General features: G+C 43.0%; 2 protein-coding genes across 6 annotated transcripts in view; both read left to right on the forward strand.

The window, feature by feature from the left end:
• LOC128635681 (NACHT, LRR and PYD domains-containing protein 1b allele 2) overlaps positions 1 to 25,293 on the forward strand; it is a 351,139-nt gene that overhangs the window by 281,726 nt on the left and 44,120 nt on the right. For 4 of the 5 annotated variants that reach the window (XM_053688805.1, XM_053688804.1, XM_053688802.1 and 1 more), the window contains one exon: positions 8,799 to 8,831. The exons of the other annotated variant lie outside the window; for it this stretch is intronic. In XM_053688805.1, coding sequence (XP_053544780.1) covers positions 8,799 to 8,831 — 33 coding nt within the window. The remainder of the gene's footprint in view (positions 1 to 8,798; positions 8,832 to 25,293) is intronic. 5 annotated transcript variants of the gene reach the window in all.
• Positions 9,233 to 17,894, forward strand: LOC128635682 (putative surface protein SACOL0050). Its single transcript, XM_053688807.1, has 2 exons — positions 9,233 to 12,402; positions 12,466 to 17,894. Exons 1-2 carry the CDS (start codon positions 12,117 to 12,119, stop codon positions 13,632 to 13,634), a joined length of 1,455 nt encoding a protein of 484 aa, XP_053544782.1. The 5' UTR covers positions 9,233 to 12,116; the 3' UTR covers positions 13,635 to 17,894.

The raw sequence follows: 25,293 nt of genomic DNA on the forward strand, positions 1-25,293 counted from the left end.
AATTAATATTTAAGTTAGGGGGGGCGTTAGGGTTAGACTTAGGTTTAGGGGTTAATAATTTTATTACAGTGGCGGCGGCGTAGTGGGGGGCAGGATAGGGGTTAATAAATTTATTATAGGTGGCGACGGTGTAGGGGGGGCAGGATAGGGGTTAATAGGTTTAATATAGGTTGCGGCGGGTTCATGGAGCGGCGGTTTAGGGGTTAAACTATTTATTTAGTTGCGGAGAGGTGCGGGATCAGCAGGATAGGGGTTAATAATTTTATAATGGAGGGCGACGGTGTAGGGGGGGCAGGATAGGGGTTACTAGGTATACTGTAGATGGCAGCGGTGTCCGGGAGCGGCGGTTTAGGGGTTAATACATTTATAATAGTTGCGGCAGGGTCTAGGAGCGGCGGTTTAGGGGTTAGTAACTTTATTTAGTTGCGGGAGGCTCCGGGGGCGCCGGTATAGGGGGTAGAACAGTGCAGTTTAGTGTGAGTGCTTAGTGACAGGCTAGCAATAAAGCTGGGAAAAAGCCGAAGGGCAGCGAGATCGGATGAGTGATAACTGTCACAGTCCGCTGCTCATCGCCCCGCGGCTTTTTGACAGCTTTATTTGATAACTTAGGCGAACGTATTCAAGGTCCGTGGCGGCGAAGGTAGGCGAGCTTAGGCGGGCGTATTGGGCCGGCGAAGCCAGAAAAGTAGACGGCTTGATAACTACCCCCCAATATGTGTGGGTACAGTAAACGAGTAAGAGGAAAATTACAGCTAAATACAAACACTGCAGAAATGTAAAAATAGCCTCTAATGTAGCTCTTATGCGTTTCCCATATAATCCCAGAATTAAAATATTGTGAGGAGTTGGTAGAAAAGAAAATATCTAGATGTTGTTCTAAGTGAGTTTTATATTTGGAGTCTAAAAGAATGGATTCATCTAGTCTCCAGTGGTATGGTTTTAAAGGGATTGAAGGCCATTTTAGCTGGCAGATGGCCATCGAGTGGTCCGACCAAGTTGTGTGGCATATGTTGGCTTTGGAAATATATGATATGGCCAGGAGATCTACCAAAATATAATCCAATTTGGAATATATTTTTTGAGGGTTGGAAAATAAAGTATATTCTTTCTTTTGTGTGTGTACAAACCTCCAGGTATCATGTAGAGTGAGAAGTTTTATATTCTCCCATATTGACTGCAGTGCATTCTGTGGAACCCTAGAATAAGAGGTCGAGCAGTCTATTAATGGATTTAATGATACATTTAAATCTCCCGTTACCAGTAGATTACATTTAATCAGGGGAATAAGTGTATTTGTTATTTACTTAATTAAAATTTCATGGTTTTTGTTTGGTGCATATAAATTAACAATTCTAATTGGTTTTCCAGGGATAAGCCCTGTAATACTCAAGTATCTTCCCTCTTTGTCTCTATTAAAGTGTATAAGTGAAAAAGGGATAGCCTTGTTAATAAGGATGCTGACTGGATCAGCCAATAAGATGAGAGCTCAATCCTTATGGCTGAATGCAACAGCCAATAGGATTTTTTCAACCTTAATTCTGATTGGCTGATAGAATTCAATCAGCCAATCGGAATCTAAGGGACGCCATCTTGGATGACGTCATTTAAAGGAACCTTCATTCGGAAGAAGACTTGAATCTTCAGGGGTTAGTGTTAGGATTTTTTAAAGGTTTATTGGGTGGGTTTTAGTTTTAGATTAGGTTTTGGGCTGCAATAGAGCTAAATGCCCTTTTAAGGGCAATGTCCATCCAAATGCCCTTTTAAGAGCAATGCCCATCCAAATGCCCTTTTCAGGGCAATGGGGAGCTTAGGTTTTTTTAGTTAGGTTTTTATTTGGGGGGGTGGTTGTGTGGGTGGTGGGTTTTACTGTTGGGGGGGTATTTGTATTTTTTATTTACAGGTAAAAGAGCAGATATCTTTGGGGCAATGCCCCACAAAAGGCCCTTTTAATGGCTATTTGTAGTTTATTGTAGGTTAGGGTTTTCTCCTACATTGGTGTGTCCGGTCCACGGCTTCATCCTTACTTGTGGGATATTCTCATTCCCTACAGGAAATGGCAAAGAGAGCACACAGCAAAGCTGTCCATATAGCCCCCCCCTCTAGCTCCGCCCCCCAGTCATTCTCTTTGCCGCTCTGTACAAGTAGCATCTCCACGGGGATGGTAAAGAGTATGTGGTGTTAGTTGTAGTTTTTTATTTCTTCTATCAAGAGTTTATTATTTTAAAATAGTGCCGGTTTGTACTATTTACTCTACAACAGAAAGTGATAAAGATTTCTGTTAAAAGAGGAGTATGATTTTAGCACCAGTAACTAAAATCCATTGCTGTTCCCATGCAGGACTGTTGAAACCAGAGAACTTCAGTTTGCAGGCTTATCTGCTTCAGGTATGATCAGTCCATTTTCTAACAAGACTAAGTAATGCTAGAAGACTGTCAGTTTTCCCTTCTGGGATAGGTAAGCCATTTTCTTAGACTCAGTAACAGAATTAAGGCTTATAACTTGGGCTCTATGCTGGTTGACACTATTGTGGGCTAAGTCGATTGCTTTTTAATATGTTTATGTGACATTTGAAGTGTTTTTCAAACTTTGAAACACTTTTGGGGAATTTATTTGCGCCTGGCAGGCGTTTAGACACCTAATCTTGTCAGGAAAGGCCCCTTCACTCTGGAATGCAGAGGGAGGAGGCCTCATTTTCGCGCCTCAGTTGCGCAGTTACTTTTCACTAGGCAGTTCATGCAGCTTCACGTGGAAGGTCCAGAGGCTTGGTACTGTTTTGAATAACCCCTAAGGAAGGTAAACGCCGCAGCAGAGACTGTGGCAGGGGACTGTAGTGTGTTTAACCGGTTAATTGGAAACCGTTGCAAGGCTGGAACAAGGGTAAACAGGCCAAAAAGCCTGCTGCTGCTACCAAGTCAGCATGAAAGGATGGCCCCCGATCCGGGACCGGATCTGGTAGGGGGCAGACTCTCTCTCTTTGCTCAGGCTTGGGCAAGAGATGTCCTAGACCCCTGGGCTTTAGAGATTGTCTCTCAGGGGTATCTCCTGGAATTCAAGGACCTTCCTCCAAAGGGAAGGTTTCACATATCTCGCTTGTCTTTAGACCAGACAAAGAGACGGGCATTCTTATATTGCGTAGAAGACCTTTTCAAAATGGGAGTGATACACCCAGTTCCAAAAGCAGAACAAGGACTGGGTTTTTACTCAAACCTGTTTGTAGTTCCCAAAAAGGAGGGAACGTTCAGGCCAATTCTGGACTTAAAGATCCTAAACAAATTCCTCAAAGTTCCATCATTCAAAATGGAAACAATTCGAACAATTTTACCAATGATCCAGGAGGGTCAATACATGATTACTGTGGACCTAAAGGATGCATACCTGCATATTCCTATCCACAAAAATCACCATCAGTTCCTAAGGTTCGCCTTTCTGGACAGGCATTACCAGTTTGTGGCCCTTCCTTTCGGGTTGGCCACCGCTCCCAGAATTTTCACAAAGGTGCTAGGGTCTCTTCTAGCGGTACTAAGACCGCGGGGCATTGCAGTAGCACCTTACCTGGACGACATATTAATACAGGCGTCGTCTTTTCCCAGAGCCAAGGCTCAAATGGATATTGTTCTGGCCTTTCTAAGGTCTCACGGGTGGAAGGTGAACGTAGAAAAAAGTTCTGTCTCCGGTCACAAGGGTTCCCTTCCTGGGAACAATAATAGACTCGGTAGAAATGAAAATCTTTCTGACGGAGGTCAGGAAGTCAAAACTTTCAAATGCTTGTCGAGTTCTTCATGCCATTCCTCAGCCGTCTGTGGCTCAGTGCATGGAGGTAATCGGTCTAATGGTTGCGGCAATGGACATAGTCCCGTTTGCCAGAATTCATCTAAGACCACTGCAATTGTGCATGCTCAGGCAGTGGAATGGGGATTATGCAGACTTGTCTCCCCAGATACAAATGGACCAGAAAACCAGGGACTCGCTCCTCTGGTGGTTGTCTCAGGATCACCTGTCTCAGGGAATGAGTTTCCGCAGACCAGAGTGGATCATTGTCACGACCGACGCCAGTCTGTTAGGCTGGGGCGCGGTCTGGGACTCCCTGAAAGCTCAGGGTCTATGGTCTCGGGAAGAATCTCTTCTCCCGATAAATATTTTGGAACTGAGAGCGATATTCAATGCGCTCCTGGCTTGGCCTCAGCTAGCGAAGACCAAATTCATAAGATTTCAGTCGGACAACATGACGACTGTAGCGTACATCAATCATCAGGGAGGAACAAAGAGTTCCCTGGCAATGAGAGAAGTATCCAAGATCATCAAATGGGCGGAGGATCACTCCTGCCATCTATCTGCAATTCACATCCCAGGGGTAGACAACTGGGAGGCGGATTATTTGAGTCGTCAGACTTTCCATCCGGGGAGTGGGAACTTCACCCGGAGGTCTTTGCCCAGTTAACTCAACTATGGGGCATTCCAGACATGGATCTGATGGCGTCTCGTCAGAACTCCAAGGTTCCACGCTACGGGTCCAGGGATCCCAAGGCGACATTGGTAGATGCATTAATAGCGCCTTGGTCGTTCAATCTAGTTTATGTCTTTCCACCGTTTCCTCTCCTTCCCAGGCTAGTAGCCAGGATCAAACAGGAGAAGGCTTCGGTGATTCTAATAGCTCCTGCGTGGCCACGCAGGACTTGGTATGCAGACCTGGTGAATATGTCATCGGCTCCACCATGGAAGCTACCTTTGAGACAGGACCTTCTAGCACAAGGTCCATTCGAACATCCAAACCTAGTTTCTCTGCAACTGACTGCTTGGAAATTGAACGCTTGACTCTATCTAAGCGTGGGTTTTCGGAATCTGTTATAGATACTCTGGTTCAGGCCAGAAAGCCTGTGACCAGGAAAATTTACCATAAGATATGGCAAAAATATCGCTGTTGGTGCGAATCCAAGGGTTACTCATGGAGTAAAATTAGGATTCCAAGAATACTTTCCTTTCTCCAAGAGGGTTTGGAGAAAGGTCTGTCAGCTAGTTTTCTAAAAGGACAGATATCTGCTCTGTCTGTCTTGTTACACAAACGTCTGGCAGCCGTGCCAGATGTTCAAGCGTTTGTACAGACGTTAGTCAGAATCAAGCCTGTCTACAGACCTGTGACTCCTCCATGGAGTCTAAATTTAGTTCTTTCAGTTCTTCAAGGGGTTCCGTTTGAACCTTTACATTCCATAGATATTAAGTTACTATCCTGGAAAGTTCTGTTTTTGGTTGCTATTTCTTCTGCTAGAAGAGTTTCTGAATTGTCTGCTTTGCAGTGTACTTCACCCTATCTGGTATTCCATACAGATAAGGTAGTTTTACGTACCAAGCCTGGTTTTCTTCCAAAAGTGGTTTCCAACAGGAATATTAACCAGGAAATAGTTGTTCCTTCTCTGTGTCCGAATCCAGTTTCGAAGAAGGAACGTTTGTTACATAACCTAGATGTGGTTCGTGCTTTAAAATTCTATTTAGAAGCAACAAAGGATTTCAGACAGACATCATCCTTGTTTGTCGTCTATTCTGGTAAGAGGAGAGGTCAGAAAGCTACTGCTACCTCTCTTTCCTTTTGGCTAAAAAGCATCATCCGATTGGCTTATGAGACTGCCGGACGGCAGCCTCCTGAACGAATTACAGCTCACTCTACTAGAGCTGTGGCTTCCACATGGGCCTTTAAGAATGAGGCTTCTGTTGAACAGATCTGTAAGCCAGCGACGTGGTCTTCTCTGCATACATTTGCCAAATTTTACAAATTCGAAACTTATGCTTCTTCGGAGGCTATTTTTGGGAGAAAGGTTTTACAAGCAGTGGTGCCTTCCGTTTAGGTTACCTGACTTGCTCCCTCCCTTCATCCGTGTCCTAAAGCTTTGGTATTGGTTCCCACAAGTAAGGATGAAGCCGTGGACCGGACACACCAATGTAGGAGAAAACAGAATTTATGTTTACCTGATAAATTTCTTTCTCCTACGGTGTGTCCGGTCCACGGCCCGCCCTGGCTTTTAGTCAGGTTTAAAATTTTTGTTTTTTGTACACTACAGTCACCACTGCACCCTATGGTTCTCCTTTTTCTCCTAAACGTCGGTCGAATGACTGGGGGGCGGAGCTAGAGGGGGGGCTATATGGACAGCTTTGCTGTGTGCTCTCTTTGCCATTTCCTGTAGGGAATGAGAATATCCCACAAGTAAGGATGAAGCCGTGGACCGGACACACCGTAGGAGAAAGAAATTTATCAGGTAAACATAAATTCTGTTTTTTTTTATTTTGGGGGGCTTTTTTATTTTCATAGGACCCTTAGATTAGGTGTAATTAGTTTAAATCTTTGATAATTTCTTTTTTATTTTTTGTAACTTAGTGTTTATTTTTTGTGTAACTTAGTGTTTGTTATTTTTTGTAACTTAGTTGTTAGTTTTTTGTAACTTTGTAATTTTTTTAGTGTAGATTTAAATTATTTAAGTAGGGTTAGGTGTTTAAATATATAATATAGTTAATTTAATTTGTAGCTTATTGTAATTTTAGTATAATAGTTAGGGTAGATTAATTATTAATTTAATATAGTTTAATGTAATTTAGTATAATATTTAGGTAGTTTAATGTAATTTTAGTATAATAGTTAGGGTAGATAAATTAATAGTTTAATATAGTTTAATGTAATTTTAGTATAATAGTTAGGGTAGATTAATTAATAGTTTAATATAGTTTATTGTAATTTTAGTATAATAGTTAGGGTAGGTCTATTAATAGTTTAATATAGTTTAATTTAATTCTAAAGGTAAGTTTACATTTATTATAAGGTAGGGATGAGTTAATATTTAATATAAAGTTAGCGGGTTGTTAGGTTTAGGGGTTAATAGCTTTATTTAGTTTTGGTGGGCTCTGTGAGCGGCGGGATAGGGGTTAATAACATAATGTAGGTGGCGGTGGTGTAGGGGGCGACATATTAGGGGTTAATAACATAATGTAGGTGGCGGCGGTGAAGGGGGGCGGCAGATTAGGGGTTAAGAACATAATGTAGGTGGCCGCGGGCTCCGGTAGTGGTGGGATAGGGGTTAATAACTTTATTTAGTTGCAGCGGGGTCGGGGAGCGGCGGGATAGGGGTTAAACAGTTTAGTATAGTGGTTGTGTTTAGTGACAGGATACAAATAAAGCTGTGAAAAAGCTGAATAGCAGTGAGATCGATGACTGTTTAGTTAACAACAGTCCGCTGCTCATCGCCCTGTACTTGGTCTGCGGCTTTTTGACAGCTTTTTTGTTAAATATAGAGAGCGTATTCAGGTCCGCGGCAGCGATGTTAAGCGATGTCAGGTGAGTGTATTGGTGCCGGCGAAAGCAGCACAGTTGACGGCTTGATAAATAGGCCTCATTGTGTTTATCTCTGCTGCTGAGTCCTCTGAAGCTGAAGAGGGTGTGTTATCTCTTGGTTTTGTGCTTGCCTGTTTAGGGTTCATGGAGGTAGATGGTTCCAGGGATTTAAAATAATTATTTACTGAGGGCATGGAAGAAGGTGCATCTTGGCAGCTTTTTAGGAGACATTTGTTTATGTCAATAAGAGGATTAAAGAGAAAAATGTGATCACACTAAAAGGTTATGGTAAAAGTCTCTTATGCATATAGGTTATTCCCAGCTCGGATCACATATGAGTGTGTATGTGCTATGAGGCTTTGTTCAAATATGGTAAAGAGGATAATCCATAAATTGTAACACCAAGAGCTTTCTTATGTAATTAGCAAGACATGGCAGGCTTGTTTATTGATGTGAGTAGTTTTTATATTGCTATTAATTATATATGTCGTGGTGGAATTCAGTTTCTTGCTCTTTATGTGATAAGCATCTGATATTTATGTCTCAGCGATATAGGATCTTCCTCCTGAGATTGATTGCAAAGCTAGCGGGTACGTAGTTAATAAGCTTTAAATGGCCCCTACTATGCCAGCCGTGTTGCTAGATTGCTTAATCCTTCCGTCTAGTAAGCCCTGATGTGTGCTGTGTGATATACTCTGTGCCTCAGAGTGATGTTATGCACTCCAGACTACATTAAACTTCCATCTCCATAGCTTACTGGGCGCTCAAGTCATCTGTGCCTGTCGGTCTGCATACTGCCTCGTGGTTGAGATGGCGCTTGTTTCTGGCCTATCTTCACTATGTTGCGGGTCCGACCTCTCCGGTCTCTGGATGTCAATATTCTACCGTAGTTTTATAAATAAAAAAATAGTTTTATTTAGTAGCGGCGATGTGGGGGGCCGGAGGGTTAGGGGTTAATAACTTTATTATAGTGTCATCGATGTCGGGGGGGATTAGGGGTTATTAGCTTTATTTAATTGTCGCAATGTGGGTGGCCTGCAGATTAGGCGTTAATAAGTTTTAAATAGTGTTTGCGATGCAGGAGGGCAGCGGTTTAGGTGTTAATAGGTAGTTTATGGTTATGAGTTTTGTGAAACATTTTTGTTGCGCAAAACTCATAACTACTGATTTCAGATAGCGGTATGGATCGTGTCGGTATAGGCTGTAACGCAAGCATTTTAGCCTCAACGCACAACCTGTAATACCAACGCTATGAAAATCCCAGGCAAAAACATCATTTTTTTGAGTGCGGAATGGACGTTGTGTTACAGGCTAAAATGCTTGCGGTATAGCTATACCGACACGAATATGAGTTAAAAGCCGTAATGCAAAACTCGTAATCTACCTGATTAATATTAAAGAACTGTTTCCAAAAAATATGATGCAATATTCTCTCCTCCTACGTCTCTTCCTTAGTATAATCTGTTTGTTTTTTTACAATTTTCAGGAGAACTAAGAGAATTAAACCAAGTCAATATGAGTAAGTAATTTCTTTATTTCAAATTCTTCTCCTCTTATTTTTTCCCCTCCTTATTACTGTGAGTAAATTATTAGCCCCATTTACTAAAGAGACTAAAATCCCCTAGCTATATTTCAGAATGTGACTCACCTGAGACATGTAGTTGGTAACAGGAAGTCTTCAAAGATGTCTGCTAAGCCAGGGACAGAGTCAGTTCAAGAAAAACAATCAGTAAATCAGTCAAAATCAATAGCCAAATGCAGGTCTGACAGATAAAGGTTCAGTAACAGTAGTGCAAGTACACACAGAATCAGCAGACAAGGCAGGTCGGACAGATAAAGGTTCAGTAACAGTAGTGCAAGTACACACAGAATCAGCAGATAAGGCAGGTCAGACAGATAAAGGTTCAGTAACCGTAGTGCAAGTACACACAGAAACAGCAGACAAGGCAGGTCAGACAGATAAAGGTTCAGTAACAGTAGTGCAAGTACACACAGAATCAGCAGACAAGGCAGGTCAGACAGATAAAGGTTCAGTAACAGTAGTGCAAGTACACACAGATTCAGCAGACAAGGCAGGTTAGGCAGATAAAGGTTCAGTAACAGTAGTGCAAGTACACACATAATCAGCAGACAAGACAGGTCAGACAGATAAAGGTTCAGTAACAGTAGTGCAAGTACACACAGAATCAGCAGACAAGGCAGGTAAGACAGATAAACGTTCAGTAACAGTAGTGCAAGTACACACAGAATCAGCAGACAAGGCAGGTCAGACAGATAAAGGTTCAGTAACAGTAGTGCAAGTACACACAGTATCAGCAGACAAGGCAGGTCAGACAGATAAAGGTTCAGTAATAGTAGTACAAGTACACACAGAATCAGCAGACAAGGCAGGTCAGACAGATAAAGGTTCAGTAACAGTAGTGCAAGTACACACAGAATCAGCAGACAAGGCAGGTCAGACAGATAAAGGTTCAGTAACAGTAGTGCAAGTACACACAGAATCAGCAGACAAGGCAGGTCAGACAGATAAAGGTTCAGTAACAGTAGTGTAAGTACAAACAGAATCAGCAGACAAGGCAGGTCAGACAGATAAAGGTTCAGTAACAGTAGTGCAAGTACACACTGAATCAACAGACAAGGCAGGTCAGACAGATAAAGGTTCAGTAACAGTAGTGCAAGTACACACAGAATCAGCAGACAAGGCAGGTCAGGCAGATAAAGGTTCCGTAACAGTAGTGCAAGTACACACAGAATCAGCAGATAAGGCAGGTCAGACAGATAAAGGTTCAGTAATAGTAGTGCAAGTACACACATAATCAGCAGACAAGGCAGATAAAGGTTCAGTATCAGTAGTGCAAGTACACACAGATTCAGCAGACAAGGCAGGTTAGGCAGATAGAGGTTCAGTAACAGTAGTGCAAGTACACACAGTATCAGCAGACAAGGCAGGTCAGACAGATAAAGGTTTAGTAACAGTAGTGCAAGTACACACAGAATCAGCAGACAAGGCAGGTCAGACAGATAAAGTTCAGTAACAGTAGTGCAAGTACACACAGAATCAGCAGACAAGGCAGGTCAGACAGATAAAGGTTCAGTAACAGTAGTGCAAGTACACACAAAATCAGCAGACAAGGCAGGTCAGGCAGATAAATGTTCAGTAACAGTAGTGCAAGTACACACAGAATCAGCAGACAAGGCAGGTCAGGCAGATAAAGGTTCAGTAACAGTAGTGCAAGTACACACAAAATCAGCAGACAAGGCAGGTCAGGCAGATAAATGTTCAGTAACAGTAGTGCAAGTACACACAGAGTCAGCAGACAAGGCAGGTCAGACATATAAAGGTTCAGTAACAGTAGTGCAAGTACACACAGAATCAGCAGACAAGGCAGATCAGACAGATAAAGATTCAGTAACAGTAGTGCATGTACACACATAATCAGCAGACAAGGCAGGTCAGACAGATAAAGGTTCAGTAACAGTAGTGCAAGTACACACATAATCAGCAGACAAGGCAGGTCAGATAGATAAAGGTTCAGTAACAGTAGTGCATGTACACACATAATCAGCAGACAAGGCAGGTCAGACAGATAAAGGTTCAGTAACAGTAGTGCAAGTACACACAGAATCAGCAGACAAGGCAGGTCAGGCAGATAAAGGTTCAGTAACAGTAGTGCAAGTACACACAGAATCAGCAGACAAGGCAGGTCAGACAGATAAAGGTTCAGTAACAGTAGTGCAAGTACACACAGAATCAGCAGACAAGGCAGGTCAGGCAGATAAAGGTTCAGTAACAGTAGTGCAAGTACACACAGAATCAGCAGACACGGCAGGTCAGACAGATAAAGGTTCAGGAACAGTAGTGCAAGTACACACACAATCAGCAGACAAGGCAGGTCAGGCAGACAAAGGTTCAGTAACAGTAGTGCAAGTACACACATAATCAGCAGACAAGGCAGGTCAGGCAGATAAAGGTTCAGTAACAGTAGTGCAAGTACACACAGAATCAGCAGACAAGGCAGGTTAGACAGATAAAGGTTCAGTAACAGTAGTGCAAGTACACACAGAATCAGCAGACAAGGCAGGTCAGACAGATAAAGATTCAGTAACAGTAGTGCATCTACACACAGAATCAGCAGACAAGGCAGGTCAGACAGATAAAGGTTCAGTAACAGTAGTGCAAGTACACACAGAATCAGCAGACAAGGCAGGTCAGGCAGATAAAGGTTCAGTAACAGTAGTGCAAGTACACACAGAATCAGCAGACAAGGCAGGTCAGGCAGATAAAGGTTCAGTAACAGTAGTGCAAGTACACACAGAATCAGCAGACAAGGCAGGTCAGACAGATAAAGGTTCAGTAACAGTAGTGCAAGTACACACAGAATCAGCAGACAAGGCAGGTCAGGCAAATAAAGGTTCAGTAACAGTAGTGCAAGTACACACACAATCAGCAGACAAGGCAGGTCAGGCAGACAAAGGTTCAGTAACAGTAGTGCAAGTACACACAGAATCAGCAGACAAGGCAGGTCAGACAGATAAAGGTTCATTAACAGTAGTGCAAGTACACACAGAATCAGCAGACAAGGCAGGTCAGACAGATAAAGGTTCAGTAACAGTAGTGCAAGTACACACATAATCAGCAGACAAGGCAGGTCAGACAGATAAAGGTTCAGTAACAGTAATGCAAGTACAGACAGAATCAACAGACAAGGCAGGTCAGACAGATAAAGGATCAGTAACAGTAGTGCAAGTACACACATAATCAGCAGACAAGGCAGGTCAGACAGATAAAGGTTCAGTAACAGTAATGCATGTACAGACAGAATCAACAAACAAGGCAGGTCAGACAGATAAAGGTTCAGTAACAGTAGTGCAAGTACACACAGAATCAGCAGACAAGGCAGGTCAGACAGATAAAGGTTCAGTAACAGTAATGCAAGTACAGACAGAATCAGCAGACAAGGCAGGTCAGACAGATAAAGGATCAGTAACAGCAGTGCAAGTACACACAGAATCAGCAGACAAGGCAGGTCAGGCAGATAAAGGTTCAGTAACAGTAGTGCAAGTACACACAGAATCAGCAGACAAGGCAGGTCAGTCAGTTAAAGGTTCATTAACAGTAGTGCAAGTACACACAGAATCAGCAGACAAGGCAGGTCAGACAGATAAAGGTTCAGTAACAGTAGTGCAAGTACACACAGAATCAACAGACAAGGCAGGTCAGACAGATAAAGGTTCAGTAACAGTAGTGCAAGTACACACAGAATCAGCAGACAAGGCAGGTCAGACAGATAAAGGATCAGTAACAGTAGTGCATGTACACACAGAATCAGCAGACAAGGCAGGTCAGACAGATAAAGGTTCAGTAACAGTAGTGCAAGTACACACTGAATCAGCAGACAAGGCAGGTCAGGCAGATAAAGGTTCAGTAACAGTAGTGCAAGTACACACAGAATCAGCAGACAAGGCAGGTCAGACAGATAAAGGTTCAGTAACAGTAGTGCAAGTACACACAGAATCAGCAGACAAGGCAGGTCAGACAGATAAAGGTTCAGTAACAGTAGTGCAAGTACACACAGAATCAGCAGACAAGGCAGGTCAGGCAGATAAAGGTTCAGTAACAGTAGTGCAAGTACTCACAGAATCAGCAGACAAGGCAGGTCAGACAGATAAAGGTTCAGTAACAGTAGTGCAAGTACACACAGAATCAGCAGACAAGGCAGGTCAGACAGATAAAGGTTCAGTAACAGTAGCGCAAGTACACACAGAATCAGCAGACACGGCAGGTCAGACAGATAAAGGTTCAGTAACAGTAGTGCAAGTACACACAGAATCAGCAGACAAGGCAGGTCAGACAGATAAAGATCCAGTAACAGCAGTGCAAGTACACACAGAATCAGCAGACAAGGCACGTCAGACAGATAAAGGTTCAGTAACAGTAGTGCAAGTACACACAGAATCAGCAGACAAGGCAGGTCAGACAGATAAAGGTTCAGTAACAGTAGCGCAAGTACACACAGAATCAGCAGACACGGCAGGTCAGACAGATAAAGGTTCAGTAACAGTAGTGCAAGTACACACAGAATCAGCAGACAAGGCAGGTCAGACAGATAAAGATTCAGTAACAGCAGTGCAAGTACACACAGAATCAGCAGACAAGGCACGTCAGACAGATAAAGGTTCACTAACAGTAGTGCAAGTACACACAGTATCAGCAGACAAGGCAGGTCAAACAGATAAAGGTTCAGTAACAGCAGTGCAAGTACACACAGAATCAGTAGACAAGGTAGGTCAGACAGATAAAGGTTCAGTAACAGTAGTGTAAGTACAAACAGAATCAGCAGACAAGGCAGGTCAGACAGATAAAGGTTCAGTAACAGTAGTGCAAGTACACACAGAATCAGCAGACAAGGCAGGTCAGACAGATAATGGTTCAGTAACAGTAGTGCAAGTACACACAGTATCAGCAGACAAGGCAGGTCAGGCAGATAAAGGTTCAGTAACAGTAATGCAAGTACACACAGAATCAGCAGACAAGGCAGGTCAGACAGATAAAGGTTCAGTAACAGTAGTGCAAGTACACACAGAATCAGCAGACAAGGCAGGTCAGACAGATAAAGGTACAGTAACAGTAGTGCAAGTACACACAGAATCAGCAGACAAGGCAGGTCAGACAGATAAAGATTCAGTAACAGTAGTGCAAGTACACACAGAATCAGCAGACACGGCAGGTCAGACAGATAAAGGTTCAGTAACAGTAGTGCAAGTACACACAGAATCAGCAGACAAGGCAGGTCAGGCAAATAAAGGTTCAGGAACAGTAGTGCAAGTACACACACAATCAGCAGACAAGGCAGGTCAGGCAGACAAAGGTTCAGTAACAGTAGTGCAAGTACACACATAATCAGCAGACAAGGCAGGTCAGGCAGATAAAGGTTCCGTAACAGTAGTGCAAGTACACACAGAATCAGCAGACAAGGCAGGTTAGACAGATAAAGGTTCAGTAACATTAGTGCAAGTACACACAGAATCAGCAGACAAGGCAGGTCAGACAGATAAAGATTCAGTAACAGTAGTGCATGTACACACAGAATCAGCAGACAAGGCAGGTCAGACAGATAAAGGTTCAGTAACATTAGTGCTAGTACACACAGAATCAGCAGACAAGGCAGGTCAGACAGATAAAGGTTCAGTAACAGTAGTGCAAGTACACACAGAATCAGCAGATAAGCAGGTCAGGCAGATAAAGGTTCAGTAACAGTAGTGCAAGTACACACAGAATCAGCAGACAAGGGAGGTCAGACAGATAAAGGTTCAGTAACAGTAGTGCAAGTACACACTGAATCAGCAGACAAGGCAGGTCAGGCAGATAAAGGTTCAGTAACAGTAGTGCAAGTACACACAGAATCAGCAGACAAGGCAGGTCAGACAGATAAAGGTTCAGTAACAGTAGTGCAAGTACACACAGAATCAGCAGACAATGCAGGTCAGACAGATAAAGGTTCAGTAACAGTAGTGCAAGTACACACAGAATCAGCAGACAAGACAGGTCAGACAGATAAAGGTTCATTAACAGTAGTGCAAGTACACACAGTATCAGCAGACAAGGCAGGTCAGGCAAATAAAGGTTCTGTAACAGTAGTGCAGGTACACACACAATCAGCAGACAAGGCAGGTCAGGCAGACAAAGGTTCAGTAACAGTAGTGCAAGTACACACAGAATCAGCAGACAAGGCAGGTCAGACAGATAAAGGTTCAGTAACAGTAGTGCAAGTACACACAGAATCAGCAGACAAGGCAGGTCAGACAGATAAAGGTTCAGTAACAGTAGTGCAAGTACACACATAATCAGCAGACAAGGCAGGTCAGACAGATAAAGGTTCAGTAACAGTAATGTAAGTACAGACAGAATCAACAGACAAGGCAGGTCAGACAGATAAAGGATCAGTAACAGTAGTGCAAGTACACACAGAATCAGCAGACAAGGCAGGTCAGGCAGATAAAGGTTCAGTAACAGTAGTGCAAGTACACACAGAATCAGCAGACAAGGCAGGTCAGGCAGATAAAGGTTCAGTAACAGTAGTGCAAGTACACACAGAATCAGCAGACAAGGCAGGTCAGGCAGATAAAGGTTCAGTAACAGTAGTGCAAGTACACACAGAATCAGCAGACAAGGCAGGTCAGACAGATAAAGGTTCAGTAACAGTAATGCAAGTACAGACAGAATCAGCAGACAAGGCAGGTCAGACAGATAAAGGATCAGTAACAGCAGTGCAAGTACACACAGAATCAGTAGACAAGGCAGGTCAGGCAGATAAAGGTTCAGTAACAGTAGTGCAAGTACACACAGAATCAGCAGACAAGGCAGGTTAGACAGATAAAGGTTCAGTAACATTAGTGCAAGTACACACAGAATCAGCAGACAAGGCAGGTCAGACAGATAAAGGTTCAGTAACAGCAGTGCAAGTACACACAGAATCAGCAGACAAGGCAGGTCAGACAGATAAAGGTTCAGTAACAGTAGTGCAAGTACACACAGAATCAGCAGACAAGGCAGGTCAGACAGATAAAGGTTCATTAACAGTAGTGCAAGTACACACAGAATCAGCAGACAAGGCAGGTCAGACAGATAAAGGTTCAGTAACAGTAGTGCAAGTACACACAGAATCAGCAGACAAGGCAGGTCAGACAGATAAAGGTTCAGTAACAGTAGTGCAAGTACACACAGAATCAGCAGACAAGGCAGGTCAGACAGATAAAGGTTCAGTAACAGTAGTGCATGTACACACAGAATCAGCAGACAAGGCAGGTCAGACAGATAAAGGTTCAGTAACAGTAGTGCAAGTACACACTGAATCAGCAGACAAGGCAGGTCAGGCAGATAAAGGTTCAGTAACAGTAGTGCAAGTACACACAGAATCAGCAGACAAGGCAGGTCAGGCAGATAAAGGTTCAGTAACAGTAGTGCAAGTGCACACAGAATCAGCAGACAAGGCAGTTCAGGCAGATAATGGTTCAGTAACAGTTGTGCAAGTACACACAGAATCAGCAGACAAGGCAGGTCAGACAGATAAAGGTTCAGTAACAGTAATGCAAGTACACACAGAATCAGCAGACAAGGCAGGTCAGGCACATAAAGATTCAGTAACAATAGTGCAAGTACACACAGAATCAGTAGACAAGGCAGGTCAGGCCGATAAAGGTTCAATAACAGTAGTGCAAGTACACACAGAATCAGTAGGCAAGGTAGGTCAGACAGATAAAGGTTCAGTTACAGTAGTGCAAGTACACACAGAATCAGCAGACAAGGCAGGTCAGGCACATAAAGATTCAGTAACAATAGTGCAAGTACACACAGAATCAGTAGACAAGGCAGGTCAGGCTGATAAAGGTTCAGTAACAGTCGTGCAAGTACACACAGAATCAGCAGACAAGGCAGGTCAGACAGATAAAGGCTCAGTAACAGTAGTGCAAGTACACACAGAATCAGCAGACAAGGCAGGTCAGACAGATAAAGGTTCAGTAACAGTAGTGCAAGTGCACACAGAATCAGCAGACAAGGCAGTTCAGGCAGATAATGGTTCAGTAACAGTAGTGCAAGTACACACAGAATCAGCAGACAAGGCAGGTCAGACAGATAAAGGTTCAGTAACAGTAATGCAAGTGCACACAGAATCAGCAGACAAGGCAGGTTAGGCAGATAAAGGTTCAGTAACAGTTCTGCAGCGTACAATTTGTTTGCTGTATAGCATTGTGGTATTTTCATTGCAGTAGAATATTGAATACATTGTATGGAAGCTCCGGTTATTTTATGATTTATTTTTTTTCAAAGCCATTACAATAATGACTAATAATAACTACTGAATTTATTTAAAACCCACTTATGTTTGTGATATTTTTGGGTTTTGTTTTCCTTCTGATAATTTAAATGCTAAAAGGTTGTGCGTTATAGCCTTGCAAAATGTTACAGAAGAAAATCATACGGCTAGATTTAGAGTTCTGCGGCCAAAGGGGTGCGTTAGCTACGCGTGTTTTTTTCCCCCCGCATCTTTTAAATACCGCTGGTATTTAGAGTTCACAGAAGGGCTGCGTTAGGCTCCAAAAAGGGAGCGTAGAGCATAATTTACCGCCACTGCAACTCTCAATACCAGCGGTGCTTACGGACGCGGCCAGCTTAAAAAACGTGCTTGTGCATGATTCCCCCATAGGAAACAATGGGACAGTTTGAGCTGAAAAAAAAAAAGCAGTGTTCAGCTCCTAACGCAGCCCCATTCTTTCCTATGGGGAAACACTTCCTATGTCTGCACCTAACACCCTAACATGTACCCCGAGTCTAAACACCCCTAACCTTACACTTATTAACCCCTAATCTGCCGCCCCCGCTATCGCTGATCCCTGCATATTATTTTTAACCCCTAATCTGCTGCTCCGTACACCGCCGCAACCTACGTTATCCCTATGTACCCTTAATCTGCTGCCCCTAACACCGCCGACCCCTATAATATATTTAGTAACCCTTAATCTGCCGCCCCCAACGTCGCCGCCACCTACCTACAATTATTAACCCCTAATCTGCCGACCGGACCTCACCGCTACTATAATAAAGTTATTAACCCCTAATCCGCCTCACTCCCACCTCAAAAACCCTATAATAAGTAGTATTAACCCCTAATCTGCCCTCCCTAACATCGCCAACACCTAACTTCAAGTATTAACCCCTAATCTGAAGACCGGACCTCGCCGCTACTCTAATAAATGTATTAACCCCTAAAGCTAAGTCTAACCCTAACTCTAACACCCCCCTAAGTTAAATATAATTTTTATCTAACGAAATAAAATAAATCTTCTTAAATAAATTATTCCTATTTAAAGCTAAATACTTGCCTGTAAAATAAACCCTAATATAGCTACAATATAAATAATAATTATATTGTAGCTATTTTAGGATTTGGCTGTTCCGATCAGCCAATAGAATGCGAGCTCAATCTGATTGGCTGATTGGATCAGCCAATCGGATTGAACTTGAAACTGATTGGCTGATTCCATCAGCCAATCAGAATTTTCCTACCTTAATTCCGATTTGCTGATAGAATCCTATCAGCCAATCAGAATTCGAGGGACGCCATCTTGGATGAAGTCCCTTAAAGGAACAGTCATTCGTCGGGAAGTCGTCGGCCAGGATGGATGTTCTGCGTCGGCGGGATGTAGATGGAGCCGGAAGAAAGAAGATTGAAGATGCCGCTTGATAGAAGACTTCAGCCGGATAATGGACCTCTTCAGCCCCCGCTTGGATGAAGACTTCAGCCGGATGATGGACCTCTTCAGCCTGATGATGGACCTCTTCAGCCCCCGCTTGGATGAAGACATCGCCCGGATAGGAGGAAGACTTCGGAGCCTCTTCTGGACGGATCGGTGATACCCGGCGTGGTGAAGATAAGGTAGGAAAATCTTCAGGGGCTTAGTGTTAGGTTTATTTAAGGGGGGTTTGGGTTAGATTAGGGGTATGTGGGTGGTGGGTTGTAATGTTGGGGGGGGGTATTGTATGTTTTTTTTACAGGCAAAAGAGCAGAATTCTTTGGGGCATGCCCCTCAAAAAGCCCTTTTAAGGGCTGGTAAGGTAAAAGAGCTTTTCAATTTTTATTTTAGAATAGGGTAGGGCATTTTTTTATTTTGGGGGGCTTTGTTATTTTATTAGGGGGCTTAGAGTAGGTGTAATTAGCTTAAAATTGTTGTAATATTTTTATAATGTTTGTAAATTATTTTTTTATTTTTTGTAACTTAGTTCTTTTCTCTTGTAAGGTGTATCCAGTCCACGGATCATCCATTACTTGTGGGATATTCTCCTTCCCAACAGGAAGCTGCAAGAGGATCACCCACAGCAGAGCTGTCTATATAGCTCCTCCTCCAACTGCCACTACCAGTCATTCTCTTGCAGCTCTCGACAAGAAAGGAAGTAGCTAGAGAGATGTGGTGTTTTTATTTAGTTTATCTTCAATCAAAAGTTTGTTATTTTCAAATGGTACCGGAGTTGTACTATTTTAGCCTCAGGCAGAAAGTAGAAGAAGAGTCTGCCTGTGGTTTTTATGATCTTAGCAGGTTGTAACTAAGATCCATTGCTGTTCTCACAAATAACTGAAGAGAGAGGTAACTTCAGCTGGGGGAATGGCGTGCAGGGTCTCCTGCTATGAGGTATGTGCAGTTTAAATTTTTCTAGAGAAATGAATATGCTAGAAAATGCTGTTAATACCGGATTTATTTAAGGTAAGCCTGATTACAGTGATTTAATAACGACTAGTATCATGCTTGCTGTAAAAAGGTAATATTCTTATTACTTTCTCACATTACTGAAAAATAAAACGTTTGCTGGAAGTATTTAAACGTTTTTTTAAACATATTGGTGATAAAACTTTATTGGGGCCCAGTTTTTTCCACATGGCTGGCTAGATTTTGCCTAGGGTAGTTTTGTTAGGCCCTCTCACTGTGAATACAGGTTGGGAGGGGCCTATTTTCGCGCCTAAATGCGCATTAGATTTTGCAGCTTGAGACATCCAGTTTCCCTGAAGGAGTCCCCTGAACACTTAGGACCTCTCTAAAGGGTTTTTGTGCCTTTCAAAGTCGTTATATGGGCAGGTAGGGCCACAGCAGAGCTGTGGCAGTTTGTTGTGACTGTTGAAAAACGTTTATATCGTTTTTTTGATCCGGTTTTGAAACTAAGGGGTTAATCATCCATTTGCAAGTGGGTGCAATGCTCTGTTAGTCTATTATACACACTGTAAAAATTTCGTAAGATTTACTGCTTTTTATCACTATTTTTCAATTTCTGACAAAATTTGTTTCTCTTAAAGGCACAGTACCGTTTTTATTTTTTGCTTGTTTACATTTATCAAAGTGTTTTCCAAGCTTGCTGGTCTCATTGCTAGTCTGTTTAAACATGTCTGACATAGAGGAAACTCCTTGTTCATTATGTTTAGAAGCCATTGTGGAACCCCCTCTTAGAATGTGTACCAAATGTACTGATTTTACTTTAAGTTATAAAGATCATATTCTGTCTTTAAAAGATTTATCACCAGAGGAAACTGACAAGGGGGAAGTTATGCCGACTAACTCACCCCACGTGTCAGAACCTTTGACTCCCGCTCAAGAGGCGCCAAGTACATCTAGCGCGCCCATGGCGTCTACTTTTCAAGACATGGCGGCAGTTATGGATCATACCCTTACAGCGGTATTGTCCAAACTACCAGGGTTACAAGGAAAGCGAGACAGCTCTGGGACTAGAAAAAATACAGAGCTCTCTGACGCTTTAGTAGCTATGTCTGATATCCCCTCACAATATGCAGAAGCTGAGGCAGGAGAGTTTCTTTCTGTGGGTGATTTTTCTGACTCAGGGAAGATGCTTCAACCTGATTCTGATATGTCTACATTTAAATTTAAGCTTGAACACCTCCGCGTGTTGCTCAGGGATGTTTTAGCTACTCTGGATGACTGTGACACCATTATAGTGTCAGAGAAATTGTGTAGATTGGATAAATACTATGCAGTGCCTGTTTACACTGATGTTTTTCCAATACCTAAAAGGTTTTCAGAAATTATTACTAAGGAATGGGATAGACCAGGTGTACCGATCTCTCCCCCTCCTATTTTTAAGAAAATGTTTCCAATAGATGCCGCTACACGGGACTTATGGCAAACGGTCCCTAAGGTGGAGGGAGCAGTTTCTACCCTAGCTAAGCGTACAACTATCCCCGTCGAGGACAGTTGTGCTTTCCTAGATCCAATGGATAAAAAGTTAGAGGGTTACCTTAAGAAAATGTTTATTCAACAAGGTTTTATTCTCCAGCCTCTTGCATGCATTGCCCCAGTCACTGCTGCTGCGGCCTTCTGGTTTGAGTCTCTGGAAGAGGCCTTACAGGTAGAAACTCCATTGGATGATATACTTGACAAGCTTAAAGCGCTTAAGCTAGCCAATTTATTTGTTTCTGACGCTGTTGTTCATTTGACTAAACTAACGGCTAAGAACTCAGGTTTTGCTATTCAGGCGCATAGGGTGCTATGGCTTAAATCCTGGTCAGCTGACGTTACTTCAAAGTCTAAGCTTCTCAATATTCCCTTCAAGGGGCAGACCCTATTCGGGCCTGGACTGAAGGAGATCATTTCTGATATTACTGAAGGAAAAGGTCATGCCCTTCCTCAGGATAGGTCTAACAAATTAAGGACCAAACAAACTAATTTTCGTGCCTTTCGAAACTTTAAGACGAGCGCGGCATCATCTTCCTCTAATACAAAACAAGAGGGAAATTTTGCCCAGTCCAAGCCGGTCTGGAGACCTAACCAGGCTTGGAACAAAGGTAAACAGGCCAAGAAGCCTGCTGCTGCCTCTAAGACAGCATGAAAGATTGGCCCCCGATCCGGTAACGGATCTAGTAGGGGGCAGACTTTCTCTCTTCGCCCAGGCTTGGGCAAGAGACGTCCAGGATCCCTGGGCGTTGGAAATTGTGTCCCAGGGATATCTTCTGGACTTCTAAGCTTCTTCCCCAAAAGGAAGATTTCACCTTTCACAATTATCTGCAGACCAGATAAAGAGAGAGGCATTCTTACATTGTGTTCAAGACCTCCTAGTTATGGGAGTGATCCACCCAGTTCCAAAGGAGGAACAGGGGCAAGGATTCTATTCAAATCTATTTGTGGTTCCCAAGAAAGAGGGAACCTTCAGACCAATCTTAGATCTCGAGATCCTAAACAAATTTCTCAGGGTCCCATCTTTCAAGATGGAGACTATTCGAACCATCCTACCTATGATCCAGGAGGGTCAATACATGACTACCGTGGACTTAAAGGATGCTTATCTTCACATTCCGATACACAAAGATCATCATCGGTTTCTCAGATTCGCCTTCCTAGACAGGCATTACCAGTTTGTGGCTCTTCCCTTTGGGTTAGCTACGGCACCAAGAATCTTTACGAAGGTTCTGGGGTCACTTCTGGCGGTCCTAAGGCCGCGGGGCATAGCAGTAGCCCCTTACTTAGACGACATTCTGATACAGGCGTCGAATTTCCAAATTGCCAAGTCCCATATGGACATTGTTCTGGCATTCCTGAGGTCTCATGGGTGGAAAGTGAACGAAAAGAAGAGTTCTCTATCCCCTCTCACAAGAGTTTCCTTCCTGGGAACTCTGATAGATTCTGTAGAAATGAGGATTTACCTGACAGAGGCCAGGTTGTCAAAACTTCTAAATTCCTGCCGTGTTCTTTATTCTACTTCTCGCCCTTCGGTGGCTCAGTGTATGGAAGTAATCGGCTTAATGGTAGCGGCAATGGACATAGTGCCGTTTGCCCGCCTACATCTCAGACCGCTGCAACTCTGCATGCTCAGTCAGTGGAATGGGGAATACACAGATTTGTCCCCTCTACTAAATCTGGATCAAGAGACCAGGGATTCTCTTCTCTGGTGGCTATCTCGAGTCCATCTGTCCAAAGGTATGACCTTCCGCAGGCCAGATTGGACAATAGTAACAACAGATGCCAGCCTTCTGGGTTGGGGGGCAGTCTGGAACTCTCTGAAGGCTCAGGGGTCATGGACTCAGGAGGAGGCTCTCCTTCCGATAAACATTCTGGAATTAAGAGCGATATTCAATGCTCTTCAGGCTTGGCCTCAGCTAGCGGCAGTGAGGTTCATCAGATTTCAGTCGGACAACATCACGACTGTAGCTTACATCAACCATCAAGGGCGATGTTGGAGGTTTCAAAGATAATTCGTTGGGCAGAGATTCACTCTTGCCACCTATTAGCTATCCATATCCCAGAAGTAGAGAACTGGGAGGCGGATTTTCTAAGTCGACAGACTTTTCATCCGGGGGAGTGGGAGCTCCATCCGGAGGTGTTTGCACAGTTGATTCAACGTTGGGGCAAACCAGAACTATATCTCATGGCGTCTCGCCAGAACGCCAAGCTTCCTTGTTACGGATCCAGGTCCAGGGATCCCAAGGCAGCGCTGATAGATGCTCTAGCAGCGCCTTGGTCCTTCAACCTGGCTTATGTGTTTCCACCGTTTCCTCTGCTCCCTCGTCTGATTGCCAAGGTCAAGCAGGAGAGAGCATCGGTGATTTTGATAGCACCTGCGTGGCCACGCAGGACTTGGTATGCAGATCTGGTGGACATGTCATCCTTTCCACCATGGACTCTGCCTCTGAGGCAGGACCTTCTACTTCAGGGTCCTTTCAACCATCCAAATCTAATTTCTCTGCGGCTGACTGCTTGGAGATTGAACGCTTGATTTTATCAAAGCGTGGTTTCTCCGAGTCAGTCATTGATACCTTAATACAGGCGTGAAAGCCTGTCACCAGGAAAATCTATCATAAGATATGGTGTAAATATCTTCATTGGTGTGAATCCAAGGGTTACTCATGGAGTAAGGTCAGGATTCATAGGATATTATCTTTTCTCCAAGATGGATTGGAGAAGGGTTTGTCAGCAAGTTCCTTAAAGGGACAGATTTCTGCTCTGTCTATTCTTTTGCACAAACGTCTGGCTGAGGTTCCAGATGTGCAGGCGTTTTGTCAGGCTTTAGTCAGAATTAAGCCTGTGTTTAAACCTGTTGCTCCGCCTTGGAGTTTAAATTTAGTTCTTAAGGTTCTTCAAGGGGTTCCGTTTGAACCTTTGCATTCCATAGATATTAAGCTCTTATCTTGAAAAGTTTTGTTTTTAGTAGCTATCTCCTCGGCTCGAAGAGTTTCGGAGTTATCTGCTTTACAATGTGATTCTCCTTATCTCATTTTTCATTCCGATAAGGTAGTGTTACGTACCAAACCTGGTTTTCTACCTAAGGTGGTATCTAATAAAAATATCAATCAGGAGATTGTTGTACCGTCACTGTGTCCTAATCCTTCTTCAAAGAAGGAACGTCTTTTACACAATCTTGACGAGGTTCGTGCTTTAAAGTTTTATTTACAAGCTACTAAAGATTTTCGTCAAACATCTGCATTGTTTGTTGTCTACTCTGGACAGAGGAGAGGCCAAAAGGCTTCGGCAACTTCTCTTTCTTTTTGGCTAAGGAGTATAATACGCTTAGCTTATGAGACTGCTGGCCAGCAGCCTCCTGAAAGAATTACAGCTCATTCCACTAGAGCGGTGGCTTCCACATGGGCTTTTAAGAATGAGGCTTCTGTTGAACAGATTTGTAAGGCGGCGACTTGGTCTTCGCTTCATACTTTTTCAAAATTCTATAAATTTGATACTTTTGCTTCTTCGGAGGCTATTTTTGGGAGAAAGGTTTTGCAGGCAGTGGTGCCTTCCGTTTAAGCACCTGCCTTGTCCCTCCCTTCATCCGTGTCCTATAGCTTTGGTATTGGTATCCCACAAGTAATGGATGATCCGTGGACTGGATACACCTTACAAGAGAAAACAAAATTTATGCTTACCTGATAAATTTATTTCTCTTGTGGTGTATCCAGTCCACGGCCCGCCCTGTCATTTTAAGGCAGGTGTGTTTTATTTTTAAACTACAGTCACCACTGCACCCTATGGTTTCTCCTTTCTCTTGCTTGTCTTCGGTCGAATGACTGGAGGTGGCAGTTAGGGGAGGAGCTATATAGACAGCTCTGCTGTGGGTGATCCTCTTGCAGCTTCCTTTTCGGAAGGAGAATATCCCACAAGTAATGGATGATCCGTGGACTGGATACACCACAAGAGAAATAAATTTATCAGGTAAGCATAAATTTTTATTTTTTATTTTTTGTACTTTAGTTAGTTGATTTAATTGTATTTATTTGTAGGTATTTGTATGTAATTAATTTATTGATAGTGTAGTGTTAGGTTTAATTGTAACTTAGGTTAGGTTTTATTTTACAGGTAATTTTGTAATTATTTTAACTAGGTAGCTATTAAATAGTTATTAACTATTTAATAGCTATTGTACCTGGTTAAAATAAATACAAAGTTGCCTGTAAAATAAATATAAATCCTAAAATAGCTACAATATAATTATTATT

Source organism: Bombina bombina, chromosome 7 (assembly GCF_027579735.1).
Source record: "Bombina bombina isolate aBomBom1 chromosome 7, aBomBom1.pri, whole genome shotgun sequence".
In the NCBI taxonomy this organism is placed as follows: Eukaryota; Metazoa; Chordata; class Amphibia; order Anura; family Bombinatoridae; genus Bombina; species Bombina bombina.

Bases quoted from the DNA above. Each gene is read 5' to 3' on its own strand.
- LOC128635682 (XM_053688807.1), top strand. From the start codon at position 12,117: ATGCATGTACAGACAGAATCAACAAACAAGGCAGGTCAGACAGATAAA. The intron at 12,403-12,465 runs GTCAGTCAGTTA...CAGACAAGGCAG, and splicing joins AGAATCAGCAGACAAGGCAG to GTCAGACAGATAAAGGTTCA.